We start from the raw sequence: 23905 nt of genomic DNA, 5'->3' as shown, positions 1-23905 counted from the left end.
ATTTGGGATGCGACGAGTTGGGATTCGGTGTAGATCTTAACCTTCAGAGCACCGACATCTTCGGCGAGTCGTAGGCCCGCTAGGAAGGCTTCGTATTCGGCCTGGTTGTTCGACGTGGTGAAAGATAAAACTAGGGATACTTCGATGATAAGCCCTTCTTCGTTTTCTAGGATAATTCCGGCCCCGCTTCCCAAGCTGCTTGAGGCACCATCTACGTAGATGGTCCACTTATTCTCGACGGGGGGTGGGGAGTTGGCGATTGAGGTCATCTCGGCTACGAAATCTGCCAGTGCCTGAGCTTTCAGTGCCTTTCTGCTTTTGTACTGTATGTCGAATTCGGATAGCTCGAGGGACCACTTTAGCATTCTCCTGGCCATGTCTGGTCGGCTGAGAAGTTGCTTGATAGGCTGATCGGTTCGAACGACGATGGTATGGGCGAGAAAGTAATACCTCAGCCTTCTGGCTGCTGTTATTAGGGCCAGTGCGACCTTCTCGATTTGTTGGTATCGCACCTCGGGTCCTTGTAGGGCTTTGCTGGTGAAGTATACGGGCTTCTGCCCGTCTTCAGCCTCTCGGATCAAGGTCGCGCTGACTGCTTCGTTTGAGACGGCCAGGTAGAGATACAGGATCTCGTTGTCTCCAGGTTGGGAGAGGACGGGTGGCTCCGAGAGGACTTGCTTAAGATGGGATAGTGCTCGCTCGCACTCCTCGGACCATTCAAAGGTCGCTTCCTTTGCGACGAAACGGGATAGTGCCGTGAGCATCCCGTTTAGGACTTGGATGGATTTCTTATTGTTAGGAGTGGGGAGTTCCGAGAATGCTCGGCATTTATCCGTGCTGGCCTCTATTCCTCTTTCGGTCAAGTAGAAACCGAGGAACTTGCCCGCCCGGACATGGAAGGTGCATTTCTCTGGGTTGAAGCGCATCTTGCAGGATCTGGCCTGCTCGAATACTCGCTCGAGATGTGTGGTGTGGTCGGTGTCCTCTTGAGATTTGACGATCATGTCGTCCATGTATACCTCGAGGGTGTCGCCGATCTCTCCTCGGAATACCTTGTTCATCATCCGTTGGTAAGTGGCTCCGGCGTTTTTGAGTCCGAAGGGCATTACGTTGTAGTAATAGTTGTCCGACTCGGTCATGAATGTCGTGCACTGCTTTTCGCACCTCGCCATGGGAATTTGGTTGTAACCTGAATAAGCATCCATAAAAGACAACAATTTATAACCGGCCGAGTTGTCGACAAGTCTGTCAATGCTAGGTAATGGGTAAGCATCTTTAGGACATGCCCGGATAACATCAGTATAATCAACACACATTCTCCATTTTCCATTAGATTTTTTAACTAGTACAACGTTTGAGAGCCAAGTTGAATACTTGGCCTCGGAAATAAAATTTGCCTCTAGGAGGTCTTTTACAACTTTCTCGGCAGCCTCCGCTTTCTCGGGAGACTACCGACGCCTACGTTGAACTACTGCCTTCGCGGCTAGATCGATGGAGAGATGGTGGCAGGCGACCTCAGGGTCGAGTCTGGGCATTTCCGCCGCGCTCCAAGCGAACAAGTCGGCATTGGCTCGGAGGCAAGCTACGAGTTGTCTCTTCGGCAGATCTGGGATGTCCTTGCCGATCTTCACCGCCTTGTCGGGGTTGTCGCCCAGCGGGACGAGCTCAAAGTCGCCGTCCGGGATAGGTCGGACGGGGTGAGTTGTTTTGGGTTGTGGTTCCTCGCCTTTCTTCAGCTCTTCCTTCGTGAAGCGAGCGTCGAGGTCAACTGAGCTGACGCTGGTCGGTTGCTGATGATCTTCTTGAGGAGGCTTGTCTTCGGCTCTTGGCTTCTTGTTGGAGTTGGAGGGAGGGGTGATTAGTTGCAACCCTTTCACCGAGGCGTCGAATATCCTCCTGACGGCTTCGACGTCGGCGTTGATGGTGGCTACTCGTCCCCTTTTCGTGTAGAACTTCATCTTCAAATACACGGTCGAGGGGACGGTTGTGAGTTCAGCTAGAGTGGGGCGCCCGATGATGCAGTTGTAGAGGGTCTTGCAGTCGATCACCAAAAATCTTGTCTTGACCTGTCTGGAAGCCTCCCCTTCCCCGAAGGTGACGATCAGTTCGACGTAACCCCAAGGTTTGGTGGTCGCCCCGATGAAACCCTGGAGGTCGGAGCCCACATATGGAGTGAGGTGTGAGTCGTCCAGCTGGAGGGTCCGGAAAAGGTGGGAATACATGATGTCGACCGAGCTCCCCTCGTCGATTAGGATCCGTCGGACGTCGAAATTTGCCATCCTTGCTCGGACGAGCAGGGGGATTGTGGCGTTCGGAGCTCCGCCGGGCAGTTCTTCCAAATAGAAGGTGATTGGGTCTGATTTCCCTTTGAACTTCTGTAGGGTAGGGCCGAGGTCCGAGTTGGCGCTAATCAACTCATCAAACTTCCTCTTCACTAAGCTGATAGTGAGGGAACCGGGGTCCCCGCCATTAAATATGACCATCGCGGTCGGGAACCCTTCCCATGTGCTGAGGGCGGTTGTTACTCCGACCGAGGGAGCGCAGTCTTCTGGTCGGGTGATGGACAGAGCTACTTGTAACGGCCTACTGTCTGGTGAGTTACCCTCGTCGGAGTTCCGAGGGTCTTCCCTCCTGGAAGGTTCTCCCTTATTTGTGTATTTCAAAAGGCGACCTTCCTTAATCAGAGTCTCGATGGCGTCTTTGAGATGTATGCATTCGTCAGTCAGATGCCCATGGCTCTTGTGATACTTGCAGTATTTAGACTTGTCGGTCCCCGGTCTGATGGGGTTCGACTTCGGGGGCCTGACGTTAGAGTTCTTGAAATCGATGCTTTTGCACTCGGCCAGAATTTTCTCGCGCGAAGCGTTCAGGGGAGTATAGTCGTTCAATCTAACGGCCGGTCCTCGGTGCTCTTTTGCGTCGTGGGGCATGTCATCTTTCCTTTTCTCGTGCCCCCGACGCGAACCCGAGTAATCATGGTTCGAGCTGCGGGCAGCATCATTGCCCCTTGAAGCTTTTATCGCAGTCGCTTCTCCTTCTTCGAAAGCGATGAAGGCTTGGGCCTTATGGAGGAGGGCGTTCATGGTGTGATCCTTCTCGATTTTTATAGCCTTTTTGAAGTCGCTTCCGAGGAGGAGCCCTCGCTCTAGGAGGTATCTCTTCATGTAGTCGGTCGTCTGTACTTGGACGGCCTCTTTGTTGAACCTGTCGAGGTATTCTCGGAGAGGTTCGTTGCTTCCTTGGATCACAACCTCGAGGTTTGCTTCTGACTTTGGTTGCCGATGGGAGGCTGTGAAATGGCTCAAAAAGAGTTCCTTGAGCTCGGTCCAGGAGTGGATGGAGTTGGGAGGAAGATTCCTGTACCATGTCATCGCCCCTTTCCTGAGCGTGGTCGGAAAGATGCGGCATTTGATGGATCCTCAGACGACGTGATAATCCATGACGGCTTCGATGCTTCGAATATGGTCGTCGGGATCGGTAGTTCCGTCGTATAGGTCCAAGGTCGGTGGTTTTTCCATTACTCGTGGAAGACGAGCTCTTCGGATGCTTTCGGACAAGGGGTTGCGGAAGTCTTCCTCGTCACTTGGTCCTGGAGAGGTCGAGTGTCTGCTTCGCCGGGGTTTTAGCTGTGTTTTGCCTGGATTTTTGCGGTTGTCCCGGGGAGGGGAACGCTCGCGGGGTTTCAACACAGCCTTGGAGGGGCCCCGAGAATCTCGCTCGGGAGAGAGGCTCCCAATTTCTGTGGCTTTGGGCCTCTGATTTTTCTTGCTCTTTCGTTGGGGAGAGCGGGAATATGATCTCCGACGACGATATCTTTTAGGTGGGGAGCGTGGAGAAGATGGGGAACGCCGACGATACCTCCTCGGCGGTGAGCGCGAGGAAGAATAGGAACGCGACCGATAGTGCCTCCGCGGGGGGGAACGATATCGTCGCTTCCTTTCTAGCTCGTCAATGCGGTCACCTTGAAGCCGGATGAGGCGGTTGGTCTTCTGCAGTTCTTTGAGCAAGAGGACGGTTGTGGAGTCGGCTTCCTCGGGGATATCGACCTGTTCTTGGTCGTCTTCGTATTGAACTCTTCGCCTATCAGAGGTATGGGTGAACGAGGAGGCAACCTGCCCGTCTCTAGCGTTAGTTTCGTTCAGGTTTTGAGCTTGCTCTGGTTCGTTATGGGGTTGAGGTTGCTCGTTCCCACCGTTTTGAGCCTGCTCGACGTTCTGAGGTTGCTGTCTTCTGTTAGGTTGCGAGGTCTCATGCCTCGGTCTCCCTTTCCCGTCAGCGGTATGCTGTTGTCCCTCCCGCCGATGTCGACTCGTCCCCTCGGAGGTGGAACCTTGGATGAGATTGTCCATGTGGAAGGGATCAGGGTTTGGGACGTTGACGTTGTTGTCGTTGCCAGCCATGACGATCGTAGGATGGATTAGCTTTGATCTTTGTTTGTTAAAGAAGGGGAAGCAAGATTCCTACAGACGGCGCCACTGATCGTACCTGATCAGAAGAATCGTCACGGGCTGCTCGGAACTGGGTCTTCGAGGAGTGAAAAGGGGGGGTGTACCTGCAAGGTACTCCGATGCCAAAGTAAGGAAACGAGCAAAGGAGTGCAAGTACAAGCTAAGAGTTAGAAAGAAGTGAATACCTGACCCTCTAGTGAAAGAGGGTATTTATAGCCCCCAGCGCTGGGCCATGATCTCGCTATTTGGGTTGGATGCCCAGGCCCAATTAGGAGACTGCCAGGTTTCCTAGGCGGAAATATCGGAGGTGCGTGAGTGCCCTCTGTCCTGGTTAACCGCTCCGAAGTTTACAGGAGACGTGGTCTTTTAGGGACCATGTGGACTCTGCGTTATTCGGGGGGTTGAATATGAAGGAGCCCTACGAGGAGCAGGGTCCTCGGCAGAGAGGATGCTCGCGGGGAGCATCCTTGTCGGGCGTCAGACAGTTCACGAGGAGGATTATGCCGAGCATAGTGGAGACGAGCATTCTAAGCCCAATTATGGAGCACAGAGTGGTTTGGGCCTCTAAGGCTAAGTGGGCCGAAAGTAGATTGGGCCTAATCTTGGCCCAGTCCAGATTAATTTTTATAAAAATAATCATAAATAATTTGAATTAAGTTTGTCTATCACTTTCTATTTTTTAAATATTAAGAGTGAAATTTGTTAATAGTGATTATATAAAGATAAGATATTTAGTTATTATTAGGACTACATAAGAACTAATTAAAAAAATACTTATATTCAATTTTTTTAAAATATATTATTCGAAAATAAAATTTAATAATTAATTTTTTATAGAACAAGATCAACCCACTAATAAATATATGATATTTCTTAATCTAAGAACTTAATAATAAATAATTTAATCATATAAGTAGATAAATGACGAAGATTCTCCATTATTAAAATAAATGATAGAGGAGAGAGAGAAAAATAATGACAAATAATCTGAACCATTTAATTTAAAATCTAATGGTTCAGATTCATTCTCATGTTTTCACATAAAAATAGCATTCTCATATGATACGTTCGCTATAATTATAATAATATAGTGCACAGGTTCGATACATGATCCATCTATTTTTTGCATTTTTTTTACGGTAACAAATTCAACTGCTTTCATTAATCAAATGGAAAGTAATACAATGAGGAATTACATCAAATAAACAGCGACGAGACCAAGAATTGGCCGCCTTGGCTAAGGTATGGGCAACCATATTCGCTTGACGCTTAATGAACTTAACCTCAAAGTTGGGAAAAACTAAAAGTAACAACTTAATAGAATTAATAATAGTGATAAACTCCGAACTACCTTTCGAACTGGAACTAAGAGCTTTGACCACCTGTTGGGAATCACTCTCAAAAATCATCGGAGTATTATGTAACGTAGAACTAGCTTGGATTGCTTCCTTAAGGGCTAAGGCCTCCGCCTCTAGCACAGAGAAAGTACAACTATCCCACGCAGACCCTGCAGCAATAAAGTTACCGTGATCGTTACGAATACACCAACCTCGATTCATAGATCCAGCATGCTGATTAAAGGCAGCATCGACATTACATTTAAAGCAACAAGAAGAAGGCGGATTCCAATGAACCAACTCTCCGTTATCTATCTGCGTTTCCCGAAGATTTTGGGCCAGAAACCACTCTTGCCACTTATGAAAAGCTAGCCAACCTTGTTTAGATGCATCTTCCTTCTCATTATGCCATACAAAATCATTCCTATTCTTCCACAAACCTTCCAACATAACCGCAACTCTTCCTGCGGTTTTTCTATCCTCCTTCACACAAATATCCAGAATAAGGGAACTGATATCCTGAAATATATTAAGACGAGGAGATATAATATCAGTAAGACCTGCCGATTGCCAGCAAAATAACGTTTCCGAGCACCCAAAGAAAACATGCCAATCATCCTCATAGTTATTACCGCAAAGCTGACAGATAGGATCACACGGCACATGGTGTTGTACCAGACGTACCTTAGTTGGGAGGCAATCGCTGCAAATTCTTCATAAGAGATGTTTCACTCTTGTCGGAGCTTTTATCTTCCAAAGGCTACTCTAGTTTACTGCCTCCCTAACCGAACCAACTCTTTCCTGATGCTTTCGCCACATCCTATAACCCGACCGAACATTATAATTACCTTTAGCATCATCCTTCCAAACTATGCGGTCTTCCATCACATCCTCTGCTAACGGAACTTGTAAAATATCTCGAACCACTGAATAATCAAACAAATCGCGTAAAACTCCCATATTCCATTGTTTGACATTAGGCAACAAAAGATCATTAATGGTTAGAGTGTACACACGTTGATTTTGAGGGCCCATCAAGCAACCTTCTCTACTCCCCCTCAGCCATGGTTCATTCATAATCCTTATATTTCTGCCGTCACCAATCCTCCACCGACATCCAAGCATAAGGACCTCTCTAGCCTTCCAAATACTCCGCCAAACAAAACTCGGATTGTAGCCCACCTTAGCATCGAATAAATTAGACTTCGGAAAATACCTCGCTTTGAAGATTCTGGTTACTAAAGCATTCGGATTTTCCATAAGAAACCAACCTTGTTTAGCCACCATAGCCATATTTAACGCTTTAAAGTCCCTAAATCCCAAACCTCCCGCTTCCTTTGCACAAGTCACTTTATCCCAAGCCTTCCAACTTATTCCTTTGCTATTAGAGCCTCCTCCCCACCAAAAAGAGTTTAACATCTTCTCAATCTCATTAACAACCCCATCCGGTAGAATAAATATGCTCATGATATAAGTTGGAATTGCTTGAAGAACTGATTTGATCATAACTTCTTTTCCTGCTCTGGATAAGGACCGCCCTTTCCATGAATTGATACGGTTCCAAATGCGATCCTTAATAAAAGAAAAAATGGACCTCTTACTCCTCCCTATCATAGACGGTAAACCCAAGTAAGTACCAGTTCCCAAGACATGTCGAACTCCCATGATATTGGCAAGATCCTCTTGCGCTGACAATCTCAAGTTACGACTAAAGAAAACTTCTGATTTTGTCAAGTTAATCTCCTAACCAGTTGCGCTTGCATATGTACCAAGTAAACCCATCAGATGTCTAACTTCCGTAAGGTTTGCCCTGCAAAACAGAAAACAGTCGTCAGCAAAAAGTAGATGGGACACAGTAGGTTCCCCTCTACATATTTGAACCCCGTGAATGTTTCCACTGGCCATAGACCCTTTAATAAGGGCAGACAATCCTTCAGAAATAAGAATGAACAGATAAGGTGACAGTGGGTCTCCTTGTCTCAATCCTCTTCCTGGTTCAATAGGCCCAATAACATCCGAATTTACAAGAACAGAATAGTGAATCGAAGTAACGCACATCATCATCCAATGAATCCATTTGTCCGCAAAACCCATCTTAGACAGCATACCTCTTAAAAATCCCCAATCCACCCGATCATAAGCCTTACTAATGTCAATTTTAAGTGCCAAATGCGCTTTATGACCTTTCGTCCTTCTTTTCAGAGTGTGAATAATTTCTGTAGCAATCATAGCATTATTAAGGATGGATCTTCCTTCCAAAAATGCAGATTGTTTCTCTGACACGCATTTTTCCAACAACACCTTCAATCTATTCGCGAGAGCTTTCGAAACAATTTTGTAAACCACGTTACACAAGGAAATGGGTCGGAAATCCTTCATAGAATTAGGATTTTTCCCTTTAGGGATCAAGCAAATATGAGTGTCATTTATAGAGGGAGGAAAAAAGCCACGCTCCAGCCACAAAGTTGCCGCTTCAAAAATATCATTCCCACAAACATCCCAGAAGTTCTGAAAGAACGCAGGATTAAAACCATCCAGCCCCGGTGATTTATCGGCTTGCATAGCAAAGAGAGCAGTATGTAATTCCTCTCTAGTCAACGGCTGAGTTAACTGAAAGTTGTCACTATCTTCAATTCTGGAGGTAACCATTCTAAGCACCGGTTCATAACTACCACTGCCGGCTTGGAATAACTTCTCAAAATAATTCTTTGCGATATCACCAAGCTCTTGGGGATCACTGCTTATTCTACCATCCTCCATCTGCAACGACTCAATTTTTTTAAACTTGTGCCTAGCCGACGCGGATTGATGAAAAAACTTCGTATTCAAATCACTGTCACGGAGCCAAAACATTTTAGCCCGCTGCTTCCAATAAGAGTCTTCTCTAATAAGAGCTCTGTTATATTGACTTTGAGCTTCAAAGAATCTTTCCGACGAATAACTATCATTCCCCTCGCGAAACATTTCCATAACTTCTAAGTTTTTACCGAGCTCTCTCCTCCTGCTGCTACGGTTTCTATTATTCCAAGCTTCAAGAGTTTCCGCGCAAGAGGCAAGACGGTCTTCAACCGTACTAACAACTCCACCCATCCATCCCGAGTGAACCACAGTATCAATATCATTCTCCTGCAACCAATTGTTTTCGAACCGGAATTTGAAGTTGCGGCGCGAAGGTGGATTAGCTGTACAAGACAGCAGAAGGGGGCTGTGGTCCGAGTGAGAGGCAATAAGATTCGAAAGAGACACTGTCGGGAATAAATCCAGCCACGTCGGGGTCGCAAATGCTCGGTCAAGACGTTCTTCAATCATATGCTCAGTACCTCTACTTTTAACCCAAGTAAATTGGCAGCCAGACAAAGGAATATCCACCAAGTCACATTCACTAATAGCTTGACGAAAACCCGAACAAAGCCAATTGGGGTGCGGGTGAATACCGCGTTTATCGTCTTGAGTCAGGAGATCGTTAAAATCTCCAATGATACACCAGGGCATATTCGCCATATTCCGCAAATCCCTCAACATATCCCAAGCGAGTTTGCGTCTACTACGTTCTGGGAAACCATAGTAACACGATAACCTCCAACCCTCCTTATTGTCTTCTTTAACCAGCAAATTAACATAATTACGAGTGAAATTTAAAACACTACAAACAGCAGAATTTCTCCAAAGAACAGCAAGACCTCCACTTCTGCCCTCGACTTCGACAGTTAAACATGCTTCAAACTTAAGTAAAACACGAATGCTTTCCATTTTACGTTTATTCGTCAATGTTTCAGAGAGAAATATAATGTCAGGTCGGTGCTGTTGAGCTAGCTTCTTCAGGTTCGGAACTGCACGCGGGTTGCTCAGGCCCCGACAATTCCAGTTTAGAATTTTCATAAGTCCCGGCACTCCTGGCTGCCAGAACGTGCCGTTAAAAAATGCTGAGACTCTTCTAATACAGTTTCAGTTTCGCGCGCATTCACAGTAGATTCTTCTCGTCTCCTTTTCTTCTCCATGTTTTCAGGCCCAAGGTGACACTCAGTTGAAACAGGTTTTGATAGTGTGAGATGAAGGGTGTTGGGAGGATGGATAAGTGTGTTACTGCTTTTGGGTGTGTTACTGGTTTTTGAACTGAGGGGGTGTTTAAGGTTATGTTTCTGTTGGGCATTTTTAGTCTTGAAATTGAAGGGTTTTGGGTTAAGAGAATTATTTGAGGGGTTGGATATCTGTGTGGCGATTGGTTTGGGAGGCATATCGTCGGGTTGAGAAGTGTTGGCTTTGAAAAGAAATTCATGTTGCATGGGTGTGTTGGTAATAGTGGCCACGGAAATTTGTGATTGGGTGGGGCCAGGATGAGTTTGATGGGTGGCCAGGTGGACCGAAGGGGTTGGTATTTTGGTGGAATTCTGGTTAAGGTTAATATGGTCTATTTGGATAGGTTGGGACAAGTCAAAATGGGTGGGGAGCACGTTTTGGAAGTTTGTTATTTGGGTTATAGCTTGTTTCGGTTGTGGGGGACCAGGTGGATTGGGTCATTCAAGTCCATGATTCACCAATGATTGCGAATAACCAGCATTCAAAGCACTTTGCTTTTCAAAATAATGAGCAGTTACGTTAGGAAAAAAAGTAAACTTTTTTCCTTGATGGTCCCATGTTGTACAGCCACCGCCAGACGCCTTTTCACCAGCGTGAGATTCACGCGCCTGGGAGTTTGCTACTCCTTCCTCCATAACAGGTCCTTCTTGCTTTTCCTCCCTCAGCCATTTCGATTATTTGCCAGCTCCTCCGTACCTACGAGTGTCAGCACGAATATCGTTCGACCATTCTCGCATGCCATCGTCCTCTGACATCGCAAAACGCACCTCACACCGCTGCTCTGAGTGACCCAGTCTTCCACACACAAAACAGAACAAACTGAGTTTCTCATATTTGAAGTTCACAATGCACCAATCTCCACCTCTATTTTTCACTCTAGTACTTTTTTTCAGAGGTTGACGAACATCGATCCTTACTCGAATACGCATATATTGTCGCCAAAAGCTAGTATTGTTGTTCTTGTCGTACTCTACAAAAGAGCCAATAAAATTTGCCAAGGTCCTTCCCACTTTTTCTAACATCATACCTGCAGGAAGGTTATGCACCTGCACCCAGAACTCAACATGAGATAGCGAAATATTCTCAAGCTGAACCCCGATTTGCACTTTCTCCAGTATCAGCAGATGATTATCATAGGTCCAGGGACATCCTTTTAGCGCCGCTTCCATGTCCAGATGATGTGAGAACTGAAATAAAAATCGATCCGCGATCGCTTCCTTGATTGTAACACCTTTTACCGGGCGCATGATATCTGCCATGCGTGATTTCATGGAATTCACGTGAATAGTTCTGTCACAATATAATATAACAATAAAAATAACGTAATGCCTTTGGTGTTTATCTCTAATCCTAATTCCTTAGCCATTAAAGATAACATCAAGCAATATAATAATATCTATCAAGATTTAACGGTTAAATCTTCATTCCTAAGCGATTTCACCGTAGTTTTATTGTGCAAAATGCGTTGAGTTGGTTTGTCTGACATAAATCTCAACTATGAATCCGATAATTATTTGTTTGATAGAAAAGGCATTAATACTTTTGCACAATAAAAGTAAACTCATAAAAACTTCAATAACATAAACTGACGGAAATAAGGTTCATAACAATGGCAATTCAGGAACACCCCCTAGCATTGGGGGATTTAGCTACTCGTATTAATATTCTAAGAATTAAAAACAGAGATGATAGACATTACAAAATTCTGGAATTCTTTACTCTTCAATTGCGATTGCCTTTGAAGATCTTCGTTCTCCGAAACCGTTGTTAGCTCTCCCTTCTATAAAATTCTCCAATACGATCCAAGATACCAAGACTCCTTCCAATCTTGGGCTAAGTAATGTTAGATTACTTTTCATCCATGCGAAATTTCCAGAACGCCCTTAATGAAGTTTGAAATATCGAAACTAAGAAAATCAGTAAAATATGGCCGCTCCAGCTGACACGGCCGTGTCCTCTGACATAGACACCCGTGTCAGCTTTTGACTTCTCCCAAAATTTGCTTTTTAATGATTTTGGCAACAATAAATTTTTTTCAAAAGAGATAAAAAATTTAAGTAAACAGTGTCAGAGTCATTTTGGAAATGAGAATAATGTAAAATGAGAGGTGGCATGTATAAATTGGGGGTGGCAAGATAAATTCTCGACTTACAGGTTGTACTAAGGCAGGACACCGATCGATTTGGATTGGGCTCGGGCCCAATATGTCAAACCATTTGAAACCATGGATACATTTGCTTGGTTCAATTCCAACTGAATTTTTATTCAGTTTGATCGGTTTATCGGGTAAAATGGATTGGTTTGTTCGGTTAATTGATCTTTAATTTTGTCATAAAAAAATTCAACTACATTTTAATTTTTTTTAAATAAAGCAATATTATATAAAAAAAAAAAAAAACCTGGCCTTCAAATATAACAAAATGTTCCATTTAACACTTTTTGCATTAACAAGAGGGTCATAAGCTTCTTGAACAAGATAGTCTACTAGTCATGAACTAATCAAGTGGCATGTTCTACACATTCCACTATCCATATTTGTCCAAGACCAGTCTACTAGCCCTATACTGCTGCAAATGAAAAAAAAGGCAAGGAAGCCTAAGATGCATGACTTATCCCAGCAACTTGCTGAATAGCAGACAAGAATAATACAATCCCTTGAGATGAGATCCTGCAATCCAAAAACCACCATCCATCTATAATTGTTCTATTAAGACATTAAAATCAGTTTGTTATTTTTGTTAGCTATTACAACATTATGCAACCAAATAAATTATTCATTTTGACATAAGAACCTGATAGAACACCAAATATTTAATTTGCCAAAAAAAGGCATAAAACTCTCATGTTATTAATAGATAACAAGGATCAGAGCAAGCATAAACACCTTTTCTAGGAACAGGTGATGAATGAATAGGAATGCTCTTAGGTCAACCAATGCATCAAACTCCGGTTAAGTATAGATGCTGATGAAAGTCAAAGTCCAATTTAGAGAGTAAAAGTTGTTTAAAAAAAAGAAAAGAAAACAACTGTGGACAGCCATGGAAGGAGCATCATGTGATTTCAAGCAAACCCACTCACTTTAGATAAATTTTACAACAAACCTATCTGCTAAACGGAAGAGCATAGATCAACTCATACAGCATCTCACATAACAAGCTCTGCAAAATTCTTCAAGACTGCACTCAGCAGAACCAATTCATACATATACAGCAGTGCAAAATTCTCCAAGACGACACTCTGCAAAATTCACCAAGACTGCACTCTGCAAAATCAATCCATACAGCATGTAAAATTGTAATCATAATAAACTGTAACATATTGCAACACAGAATGCCTTAAATGGTTTTTTAAATTATCAAGCAGAGATACCATACAATGCTTTATAAATAGGAAGACTTCAAAGATTATCCATGTTATTTTAGTCTCAGAAAAATTAGACATATCTCTTAAAGAAATATAATCCTAAAAGAGCATGTAAATCAAATGTAAAGCTCAAGTTTCATTTTCCCCAGCAACCTGCAGCTCAAAGTAAGATCACTTACATCCATATATGTAAGTCCCACAAAGAGTATTATTCATTACCTAACTCAAAAATCTTTTGGAACCCTCAGGTAGAGCATTTTAAATAAAATGTAAAGGTTGAGTTTCACTTTCCCTGCTAGTCAAAGAGAAATCAGACATTGTAAAATACACAACAGAATTTGAAATGAAACTAACATATCAAACAATATTATGAACAAGATCATTCATTGATATAATACCACTGATTCATAACAGTGTTCGTAACAAAACTAACATATCAAACAACATCCGACATCAAACTAACAACGTCAAACCCCAGGTAAACGTAACAGAAATGCTAATAATAAGATAAACAAACAGAGAGAGAAGGATAAATAGAAAGATGAAGAACTTACATGAACGGTGGTTCGTGGTGGCGTCGTGGTGCGCCGCGATGATGTAAAGACGAAGCACAAGTGACGGCGGAGGTAGAGGAAGGAAGACAATGTTCATAACAAAACCCTAGACTGAAATGAAAATTGCAATTGAAATGTCTCGAATTGAAGAAGGGTTTGTGTTTGCATAGAGGTTTTTTTTCATTTGGGCCAAGTGATTCAAACCAGGGCACCCCCAATCCACCTCTATTAAAACCTCACAAGATAATAAATCTGATACTAGGCCGGTCGGGTTTGGATTTCGGTGGGCTACAATAAACCATCTGAAACCAACCGGTCCAACCCATGTGAATCCAGTTGTCTTGAACCAGTTAACCCGAAGACCCAGCCCACCCGAACCGTGCCTTAGCGGGCCACACGGATAGGTCGGATTGGACCGGTTTCTATTATTTTGTCCAGCCCTGAGTTTCATCATGTTTCTACTAATTCGCACCTCAGATATATAAAATATGAAAATCATTAAAAGCTTTTAAATTTATCATCTCAACAATGACTAGCACTTCTCACATCATAGCAATGGATAATTTTATGAATTCTCCAATCACAGAAGTAGGAGACATGCTAGACTAGACGCAGTAGGATCAACTCAAATGCCTAAAATACATAAAGTATGCTTTACTTTAAGAGATAGATATTCGAAGTTTATATGGACCAGAACATTTATAGTATCCAAAACATAGGCAAACACAAGTCAACAAGTAAATATGCAAGTTCCTTGGACCCTTTACTTCTAATAACCTCAACAGAAATACTGGTTTCTTAGTACAAAAATAACAGTAAAACTTAATCATATAAGACTTGGGTAGACAGGTCCTTTAGATATCCCAAAACGAACTTCCATTCCATGATGCATATCCAATGGCCGGAAAGTCTCTGATTCGCGAGGGTCTGCATGCAACATTAAAAACATTGAGAAAGGTACAGAGAAGTACTGACAAAGTGCCATATGCCAATGAACCAAAAGTAATAAGCATCATATAATAGTGCAATCCTTAACTATTTATCATGGATCCAAAATAACATAGTCAATCCAATAGCTTTTTTTTGGATTGAAAGTAATAGTCAATCCAATAGCTTTTTTTTGGAACCAAAAGTAATAATCCTTAACTATTTATCATGGATCTAAAATAACATAGTCAATCCAACAGCTTTTTTTTGAATTGAAAGTAATAGTCAATCCAATAGCTTTTTTTTGGATTGAAAGTAACTCAACTATTTAGTAGAATTTCAGTCCAAGGGTATAAATAGTGCTTAAAACAAATTCAATTCTCTAAAATAGCTGGGACAATAACACTAATCCACAATAATTCAACTTCTATTGGATGCAGCAAATATATGAGTGTCATAGCACACAGCTGTTTTATAATAACAGGGATGCCAGCATGTGCAGCAGCAGCAGCATTGACTTTAGCAGTCATACCCCCTTTCTCTTTTCTATACGTATGGATTAATTGAGTTTGGGTCACTTGAAGGACCACCATAAAGGTCCCAACATCACTTACTAAAACAAGAAACCTCCAGATAATTAAGGAATGCACACTTTTAGGACAATAACAGTTTGGCTGATGACGGTCCATGGAGAGAGCCAAAATCCCACTATATCAGCCGCTTTGCGGCGCCGTTATAGCAGATAATGGCGGAAAAACCCGCAATATCAGTCGATTTTAACTATTGTGGCGAGCCCAAAAACCGTCATGTATATCTGCCATAACGCTGCCATGGCGTATATTTGATAACATTATTCATAATATATTCTAAATCAGCTAATAAAATTTTCATATTAATATCTCTGTTGGATTATCGAGCCTTAGTGTCGTATAAGTCCTCCAACTTTTATAATCCTCAGAAAACAAATAGAGCATAATAGCAAGTACCCCCATCTTAATCACAAGATTCACAACAAAGTTCATTGAATATTAATCTAAACAACTATACTCATCTCAAAACAACAAAGAACTTAATTATATATACCTAAAAACACCTTATTCTTATGAATATAATCTAAGTTTAAACAAGTTGAACACAATGTCATAAGGTATAGAGTATAAGTTCTTTTCGAAATTTAGTTATGCATAAGAAAAGGTCTAAAAGACTTAAAAAGTTACACCAATCAAAAGAACAATTCATAACGTATGAAATCCAACTATATCATAGGGTTCAGATTCACTGACTTTCCATTCTCTACCTTTGCCTGACTTTAGGCATTTTTAATGGAGAGAGAAGTGAAAATAGTAGAGTTCCCGTTAATGAATCAAAACTATACTATTTCATTTTGTGAATGAAGCATAATAACTTACACTAACGGTTTCATGTTAGTAATGAAGTATAATTTTATAAGAGTGTGAGCAACAGACCTCTAACACACATTTTTCAACATACTCAAATATTGGTTTAAATTCACATGTGTCCCGCCAAGCAGTGTTATCAAATTGCCGAACTGGATACTGACTACATGTAGCTTCCATACATAGATCAGCTAAAGGGAGTCATGAGGTGGTTTGGGAGAGGAACATAGGAATTAAAGTGATATGTGTAAAACTCCCCTTCTAACAAAAATAAAAGCTAACTACTAACATTAGTCATTTAAAAAAAAAAATAGTTCAGATAATGAAAATAGAGTAATAACAACTGCCAAAAAGAAAAAAGAAAGGCAAGTCATATCACCATTTAGAAAATCCTCAAAACCAAAGTGATCAAGACTTCCTGTAATAGTCTCCAAATCCTTAAAAAATTCTATAATTGATCTAAATATTTTTCTATATAAAAAATGGTATTTATGATCCCAAAAAATTTAATTAAAAAATGGTATACGAAAAAAATCTATTATTGATCTAAATATTTTTATACACGAAAATTTATTATTAATCCAAATATTTTCGTAAACGATACATAAACATAAATAATATTTGTATACGGGAAAAAATCTTTTATTTATCTAAATATTTTTCTATATGAAAAATGTTATTTATGATCCAAAAATTTTAATTCAAAAATGGTATACAGAAAAAAATCTATTATTAATTTAAATATTTTTATATACGAAAATTTACTATTGATTTAAATATTTTTATAAATGATACCTAAACATAAATAATATTTAAATACGGGAAGAATCTATTGTTGATCTAAATATTTTTATAAATGAAAAATGATATTTATGATCCAAAAATTTTTGATTCAAAAATTGTATACGGGGAAAAATCTATTATTCTAAATATTTTTTATACGAAAATTTACTATTCATTCAAATATTTTTATAAATGAAACCTAAACAAAAATAATATTTGTATATGGACAAAATTTACTATTGATCTAAATATTTTTATATACAAAAAATGATATTTATGATCCAAAAATTTTTTATTCAAAAATGATATACGGGAAAAAAATCTACTATTAATCTAAATATTTTGATATACAAAAATTTACTATTGATTCAAATATTTTTTTAGATGATATCTAAACATAAATAATATTTGAATACGAGAAAAAAAAATATTTTTGTCTACATATTTTTATATAAGAAAGATGAAATTTATGATCCAAGAATGATATAAGGGAAAAACTTTATTATTGATCTAAATATTTTTTCTTTTTAAATGTTCTATTTAAAATAAATGTATTATGTAAACAAATGCGCGTATCAGAGCAGAACCCGTGCGTATGCACGGGTTTGTTACTAGTTTAAAAAAAAAAATAGTTCAGATAATGAAAATAGAGTAATAACAACTGCCAAAAAGAAAAAAGAAAGGCAAATCATATCACCATTTAGAAAATCCTCAAAACCAAAGTGATCAAGACTTCCTGTAATAGTCTCCAAACCCAGCATTGAAGAAGGAATCACCCCAGGAGGCCTCTGGAACCTATAGGAAACAATCGGATTACATCAAATTCAAATGACTGACCTTTTTCAATAAAGATATTTAAGCAATTTACTCTACAGCAAAAATAAAAACACCACACCAAGAGTCATTGTCAGTTACTCACATTCACATACCAACACATATTTAGAATACCATTGTTTTTACTATCTCCTCCAATACATAAACTGCGACTGAAATTTCTACCATACACATTAAAACACTCACTACTTATACAAACAACGTTTCAAATCATGTTACCACCTGTTTTGATTTTGAATCATTTTATAAAGCTAACTAGAGTTGAAAATCAGAAGAATAAAATTAGAAACAGTCATACCGAGAAAGTATTTGCCTATCAAGTTCCTCCTTGAGTGGAAAAGCAGCTCCATACAGATTCACTTTGCATTGCCTCGTCATAGCTTCTTCCACTCCCCTTACCTAACAATGACACCCAAATGAAGAACAAACAAACAGAACACTTCAAAAACCGAACTTCGATCAATTAGATAGGGCACTTTTAGGATTTTCTTCGATCAATTTTTTCAAAACCCTAATTAAAAAGGGGAATCGGTAGCAACAGAAATTACTAGATCCAACAAAACGTAAATTAAAAAGAAGAGAGAGAGGATTGGATTACAGATTGGAGAGATGATTCGAGAGGGTGAGAGCCGACGATGTCGCTTTTGACTCCGGGGAGTCCGAACCGGAGAATGTCGTTTTGGATACCTCCGATTAGGTGTGCAATGGTTTTAGATGCTTCCTCCATTGTTGTGTTACAAGCTTCAATTCTCTTTCAGTTTCAAGCTTCAACGGTGCACGAAGATGCAGGGCAACAGAATCAAGTCTTAAAATTTCTTTGGTAACTAGTAAATCACCCGTGCGGCTATAATTTGTTTAAATATTTATAATATTAAATGATAAATATAATTGTATAAAGAATAATGATATTCATGCATTTGCATACGTTAGAATAATTTTGTATGGTGATTTTATACTCAAATGCTTATTAAAAGCAATATTTATAAAAAAAAAAGTTGCGTGAATTTAACTAATTGTGTACCGTTAATATATTATGATATAGAATTTATTTAAATAAACATGTAGATATTTTATTGATAGTGTTCCGTGAAAAAAATAAAAATTTTAATAATTGCTAAATAAAATATGTATTTTGATGATAGTTTTCAGTGAGAAAATAGAAATATTGAAATCAATATTTATAAAAAAAAAAATTGCGTGAATTTAACTAATCGTGTCTCGTTACAAATTTATATATTATGATATAGATTTTATTTAAATAAACATGTAGATATTTTATTGATAGTGCCCCGTGTAGGGGTGATCGCGGTGCAGTTTGGGCGGTTTTGACGAAAAAAATCATCCGAACCGCAAGAGAAAAAATCGTGCGGTTTGGTTTGGTTCGGTTGGCTTTTAAAAAAAAATCCGAACCAAACCAAACCAACCTAATGCGGTTTGGTTCGGTGCGGTTGGTTCGGTTTTTTAGAAATATTTTATTGAACCATTCATATACATATAGATGATAACATAACTTTGTATTTAGACATTCATACACTATTAAATAATAACAAAACCCGTCATATTTTGACAATAACTTTCTATTTAATATGTAAAAATTAAATTAGACAAAAGTGGAATAATAAACATAAAATAATAGTATAAAACAATATAAAAATTATTAGAATGAAACAAAAAAAAATAGAAGATACGAGATATTAGTGAAGGTGAAAAAGAAAAAACAAAAGAGTTGAGAGATTAGAGAAGAAGATGTGCGATAAAAACGAAACTAAAATAGGGAACATTTGACTAAAAATGAGAAGGTGAAAAAGAAAGAATATAAGAGAGTAGAGATTATAGAAAAAGAGGGAAGATGTATGTGGCAAAGAAGACGCGATAATGCTATTAGAGATTTGAGAAGATCGGGACTAAAATCATGTATAAGGATGAGAAAATTGTTCGTAATCATAAGATTAAGGTATTATAGATTTAATTTTGGGTTGGATGTGAGTTAAGTAAAAGTTAGGTTGTAACATAATGCGGTTTGATTCGGTTTGGTTCGGTTTATAAAATACAAACCGCAAACCAAACCGAACCATGCGGTTTTGTTAAAAGATGACCCAAACTAATCCGAACCAAATGCGGTTTTTTGCGGTTTCGGTTTGGTTTGGTTTGGTTTGCGGTTTTCTATTGGGTTGGTTTGGTTTTGATCACCCCTAGCCCCATGAGAAAAATAAAAATTTTGACATTTGAAAATAAAAATTTTGTGTCTCAAATAAAAACAATTGCTAAATAAAATATGTATTTATTTTGCTGATAGTTTTCAGTGAGAAAATAGAAATATTGAAAGCAATATTTATATAAAAAAAAAGTTGTGTGAATTTAACTAATCATGTCCCGTTACAAATTTATATATTATGATATAGATTTTATTTAAATAAACATATAGTTTGTTTAGATATTTAGAATATTGAATGATAAGTATAATTATATAAAAAATTAGATATTAATGAGTTTGTATAGGTTAAAATAATTTTGTATAGTTAATTTGTATTCAAATGCATATTGAAAGCAATTTTTATCAAAAAAAAATTTGTGTGAATTTAACTAATCGTGTTCCGTTACAAATAAGAATGGTTAATTAAAATAAAATGGTTATTTAATTGATAGTGCCCCGTGAGAAAAATAGAAAATTTTGACATTTGAAAATAAGAATTTTGTGTCTCAAATAAGTATAATGTCAACTAAAACAAAATATGTATTTTGTTCATAGTGATCCGTGAGAAAAGTAGAAATTTTGACATGTGAAAATAATTTTTTTAATAATTATGAATCATTTTGACATTTGAAAATAATTTTTTTAATAATTATGTTAATTCAATTTATTAAAATTGTGAGCGAAAAAATTAAAATAAAAGTGAAAATATTGGAGAGAAAAATGCAAGAGAGAAAGAGAGAGAAAAGTAAGTAGAAATGAAATGAAAAATAAATGTGGAGAGAGAAGTGAGATAGAATAAGAGTAGTGTAAGAAAAATAAGAAAATAAATATGAATAAGAAAGTTGAAATGTAAGAAAGTAAGTGTAAGACCATTTACAATGGGGGTGTTGAAAAAATTATTCAATAGTTGAATGTCTACAATGGTTTGTTGAATGAGGTGTTTAATGTGATGTGGATTAATTGGTGTTGAAAAGATTCAACATGTTGAATGAGAAAAAAGTGGGGTCACATGCAACACTTTACACAATTTTATTGGTTGTTGTGATTATTTAGATTTTATTTTCTTTTAATCATTTAAAATTAATTATTTCATAGTAAATAAATTTTTTATTTATTTTTATTTTTATCAAAATTCATTATTTTTTTTCCTCTATAAATAGAGACTTGGTTCATTTGATTTGGACTCATAAAAAAAATTCACTTTTAATTGATAATAGATATTAATATATAATCATAAAAACAAAACTTTAAAAGAAAATAAGAATATGATGTGGGGTAGGGTGTTGAATTTTATTAAACAAAACCATTGTAGTGAAAAAAAATTGAATAGGTGTTGAATTATTAGGTGGAAGAGAGAGAAGATGATGTGGAAGATAAAAAGTGAAAAAGTAGGGTGTTGAATAATGTAACTATTGTACATAGTCTAAGAAAAAGAAATGTGGGGGGAAATTTGAAATTTGAATGAAAAGAAGAAAAGGAAAAGGTGAGGATACGTGGGAAGTGTAGAAAAATAGTTGGTTTATGAAATGACCAAACTAACCCTTGAGTAGAAAATTAGTTAAAAAGGAAGGGCAATAATGTAATTGTGCAGGACTATTGTGTTGATTGCTAGATAGTAGACAAGTTGAATTTTTTTTTTTTACTTATTTTATAATTTTTGCATAACTTTAATTTAATAAAATAAATTTTTTAAGTTGTAGTAGTACTAGTATTAATTTATTCTTGGCTTAAATACAGTTTTAAGACTCTCTATTTGCACTATTATTTTTACATGGATTTGTCCACAAATTGTCACGTCATTAAATGAGTTAATTCATTATTTTTAATTTTAAAATGAATTTTTAAAATTATTTAAATTAATGATGTTATCAATTTCTCTTTATTAACTAGATAGAGAACATAATATTTTGATGAACCCTAATTTTAAATGATCCAAAAATTTCTCTTCATCTTCTTCATTAATTATATGCACATTCAAGCTCACCTCTTCCTCATAACGAAATCATCTTATCCGCATAACAAAATCGCATTTTACTTTGTCAATCAACCATGTCTCGGTGTTCTGAAGCAAGCAGTCGAACAAAATCTCTCTCCGTCCATGGCGAATGTAGATGTGGTCTTGATGCACCGTTGATGACATCATGCATTGATGCTAACCCATGATGTCGTTTTTACGGGTGTGGGATGTGCAAGGTAAGTTTTTGTAAATTCCATCAATTATGTTTGAGTCTCAGCTTTTCCAATTCTTCTAATCATTGAGAATTTGTATCTTATGTAGATTCAGGGGTACAAACGATACAACCATTTTCTTTGGTATGATGAAGAGATGGGCCCAAGAGCCAAAGACATGATTGCAACACTGAACCAGAGATTGAATAATGCAAAGGTCAAAATCGACAAAGGGAAGATCCAAGAAGATGAAGATCAAGAATTTGAATATGAAGATCAAGTATTGGAAGTTTTCGATTGCCATTATTATTGTGTTGGTAGTATGACTAGTTTCAGGATGTGTTTTGAAGTAGGATGAGGAGTGACTCTGTCAAATGTTTTTCAGGAAGTGTAATGAAGTAGGATGTGTAATTTGAAATGTTTTTCAATGTAATTAGGGGTAATGTTTCCAGAAGATTTGTTGTAATTTGAAATAGGAACAAGAACGGGTCGGGTCGGATGTGGGTTTCACACTACCCAAACCCGCACCCGAACTCGAACCCAAATCGAAATGTTGTTCGGGTGGCAAAATAACTCTCACGCCCACACCCGTTGGGTTCAGGTTTTTCACCCAAACCCGAACCCGCAGCAAAATACATAAAATACATTTTTTTCTACAATTTTCCTATAACTTTCCACAATGTATATTATATATATATATATAAGCGGGTGTGATTTCGGGTTTCGGGTGCGGGTTTTACACTACCCAAACCCGCACCCGAAATATCGGGTGGCACCCGAACCCAAACCCAATTAACTCGGGTTTTCACCCGTTGACTAGGGTTCGGGTGCGGGTGGGTCCCGCGGGTTTGGGTTTGTTTTTCATCCCTAATTTGAAATGTTGTAATGTGAAATGTTGTTCAACGTTATGTTGTTCTTGAAATTCTGTTATTAATTGGGCCAATGCTTTTCCAATTGTTGTCTAATATCACATCATTGTTATATTATCTATAGGGCGTGTACGAATATGCATATCTGAAAAATGTCATGATGAAAGTGATCGCGACTTTACGTGTCTACTAGTCGGGATAACTGCAAGTGCACAGTCGTGTCGTGTAGTTTTAAAAGATATCGAATCCACAGGGACTATAAATCGATCTACCGTTATCTAAAGTTACTATGTAAAGCTAAGGCTAATGATAGTTGGTTATGTTTAAGGGGAAACTAAAATCCTAAATCTAAATAAAATATAACTGCGCGGATATCGGTATGTAGTTCGTCTAACTTAGGTGATCCGAAGTTCCATTGGCCAGATTCTTATTAAATCAAAAACCTTTACTAACCATGTCATTTAAAAGTCCTCCTCTCAAACTCTCGCTCTATTGATTCAGACTACGATCCTAACTCATAATGTACGCTCTCGCTATCCCACCAGATTTAGAAACGCTTTTTGAAAACAACATATTTAATAAAATGCCCGTTTCATGAAGACGTTACCTACTTAAATCTCCTAGTCTCAAATTCTCGCTCTGTTGACTGGGATCATGCTAGTATTCCCTAACGTGCGCTCTCGCCATCCCGCGTCGGGTTTAAAAACACTTTTTGAAAGTGAATAAATTCTAATCAGTTTTAATACGCTTTCGTCATCCTTAAAACTAATGTCCTATGTCTACTATCCAGTTAAGAGTCTCAAGCTCTCGCTCTATTGACCTTAACCTAGGGGTGTTCGCGGGCCGGTTTGGTTCGGTTTTGAGATAATCCGATACCCAAACCAATGGAAAAAAATGGATTGGTTTGGTTTGGATTTTAATATTTTTCTCATAAAACCCAAACCAAACCGATC

At 38.6% G+C, this 23905-nt stretch overlaps 4 protein-coding genes across 4 annotated transcripts; all 4 read right to left on the bottom strand.

Moving 5' to 3' along the window:
- Positions 1–3419: 3419 nt before the first annotated feature.
- LOC131638640 (uncharacterized) lies at positions 3420–4400 on the bottom strand. The gene has a single exon (XM_058909210.1). It carries the CDS (start codon positions 4398–4400, stop codon positions 3420–3422), a length of 981 nt encoding a protein of 326 aa, XP_058765193.1.
- A 1196-nt stretch (positions 4401–5596) lies between these two features.
- LOC131638639 (uncharacterized) lies at positions 5597–7450 on the bottom strand. The gene is made up of 2 exons (XM_058909209.1): positions 6634–7450; positions 5597–6345 (listed from the first exon to the last, which is right to left on the bottom strand). The coding sequence occupies exons 1-2, from the start codon at positions 7448–7450 to the stop codon at positions 5597–5599; spliced, it is 1566 nt and encodes a 521-aa protein (XP_058765192.1).
- A 3086-nt stretch (positions 7451–10536) lies between these two features.
- Positions 10537–11121, bottom strand: LOC131638638 (uncharacterized protein At4g02000-like). The gene has a single exon (XM_058909208.1). It carries the CDS (start codon positions 11119–11121, stop codon positions 10537–10539), a length of 585 nt encoding a protein of 194 aa, XP_058765191.1.
- Positions 11122–14413: 3292 nt separating this feature from the next.
- On the bottom strand, positions 14414–18561 carry LOC131638633 (cyclin-B1-2-like). Its single transcript, XM_058909203.1, has 4 exons — positions 18319–18561; positions 18019–18119; positions 17584–17681; positions 14414–14706 (listed from the first exon to the last, which is right to left on the bottom strand). The coding sequence occupies exons 1-4, from the start codon at positions 18445–18447 to the stop codon at positions 14606–14608; spliced, it is 429 nt and encodes a 142-aa protein (XP_058765186.1). The 5' UTR covers positions 18448–18561; the 3' UTR covers positions 14414–14605.
- Positions 18562–23905: the final 5344 nt, after the last annotated feature.

This window comes from Vicia villosa, unplaced genomic scaffold (genome assembly GCF_029867415.1).
Source record: "Vicia villosa cultivar HV-30 ecotype Madison, WI unplaced genomic scaffold, Vvil1.0 ctg.002354F_1_1, whole genome shotgun sequence".
Lineage (NCBI taxonomy): Eukaryota > Viridiplantae > Streptophyta > Magnoliopsida > Fabales > Fabaceae > Vicia > Vicia villosa.
The sequence above is the reverse complement of the archived record's forward strand: the minus strand, read 5'-3'. Positions and strand labels throughout refer to the sequence as shown.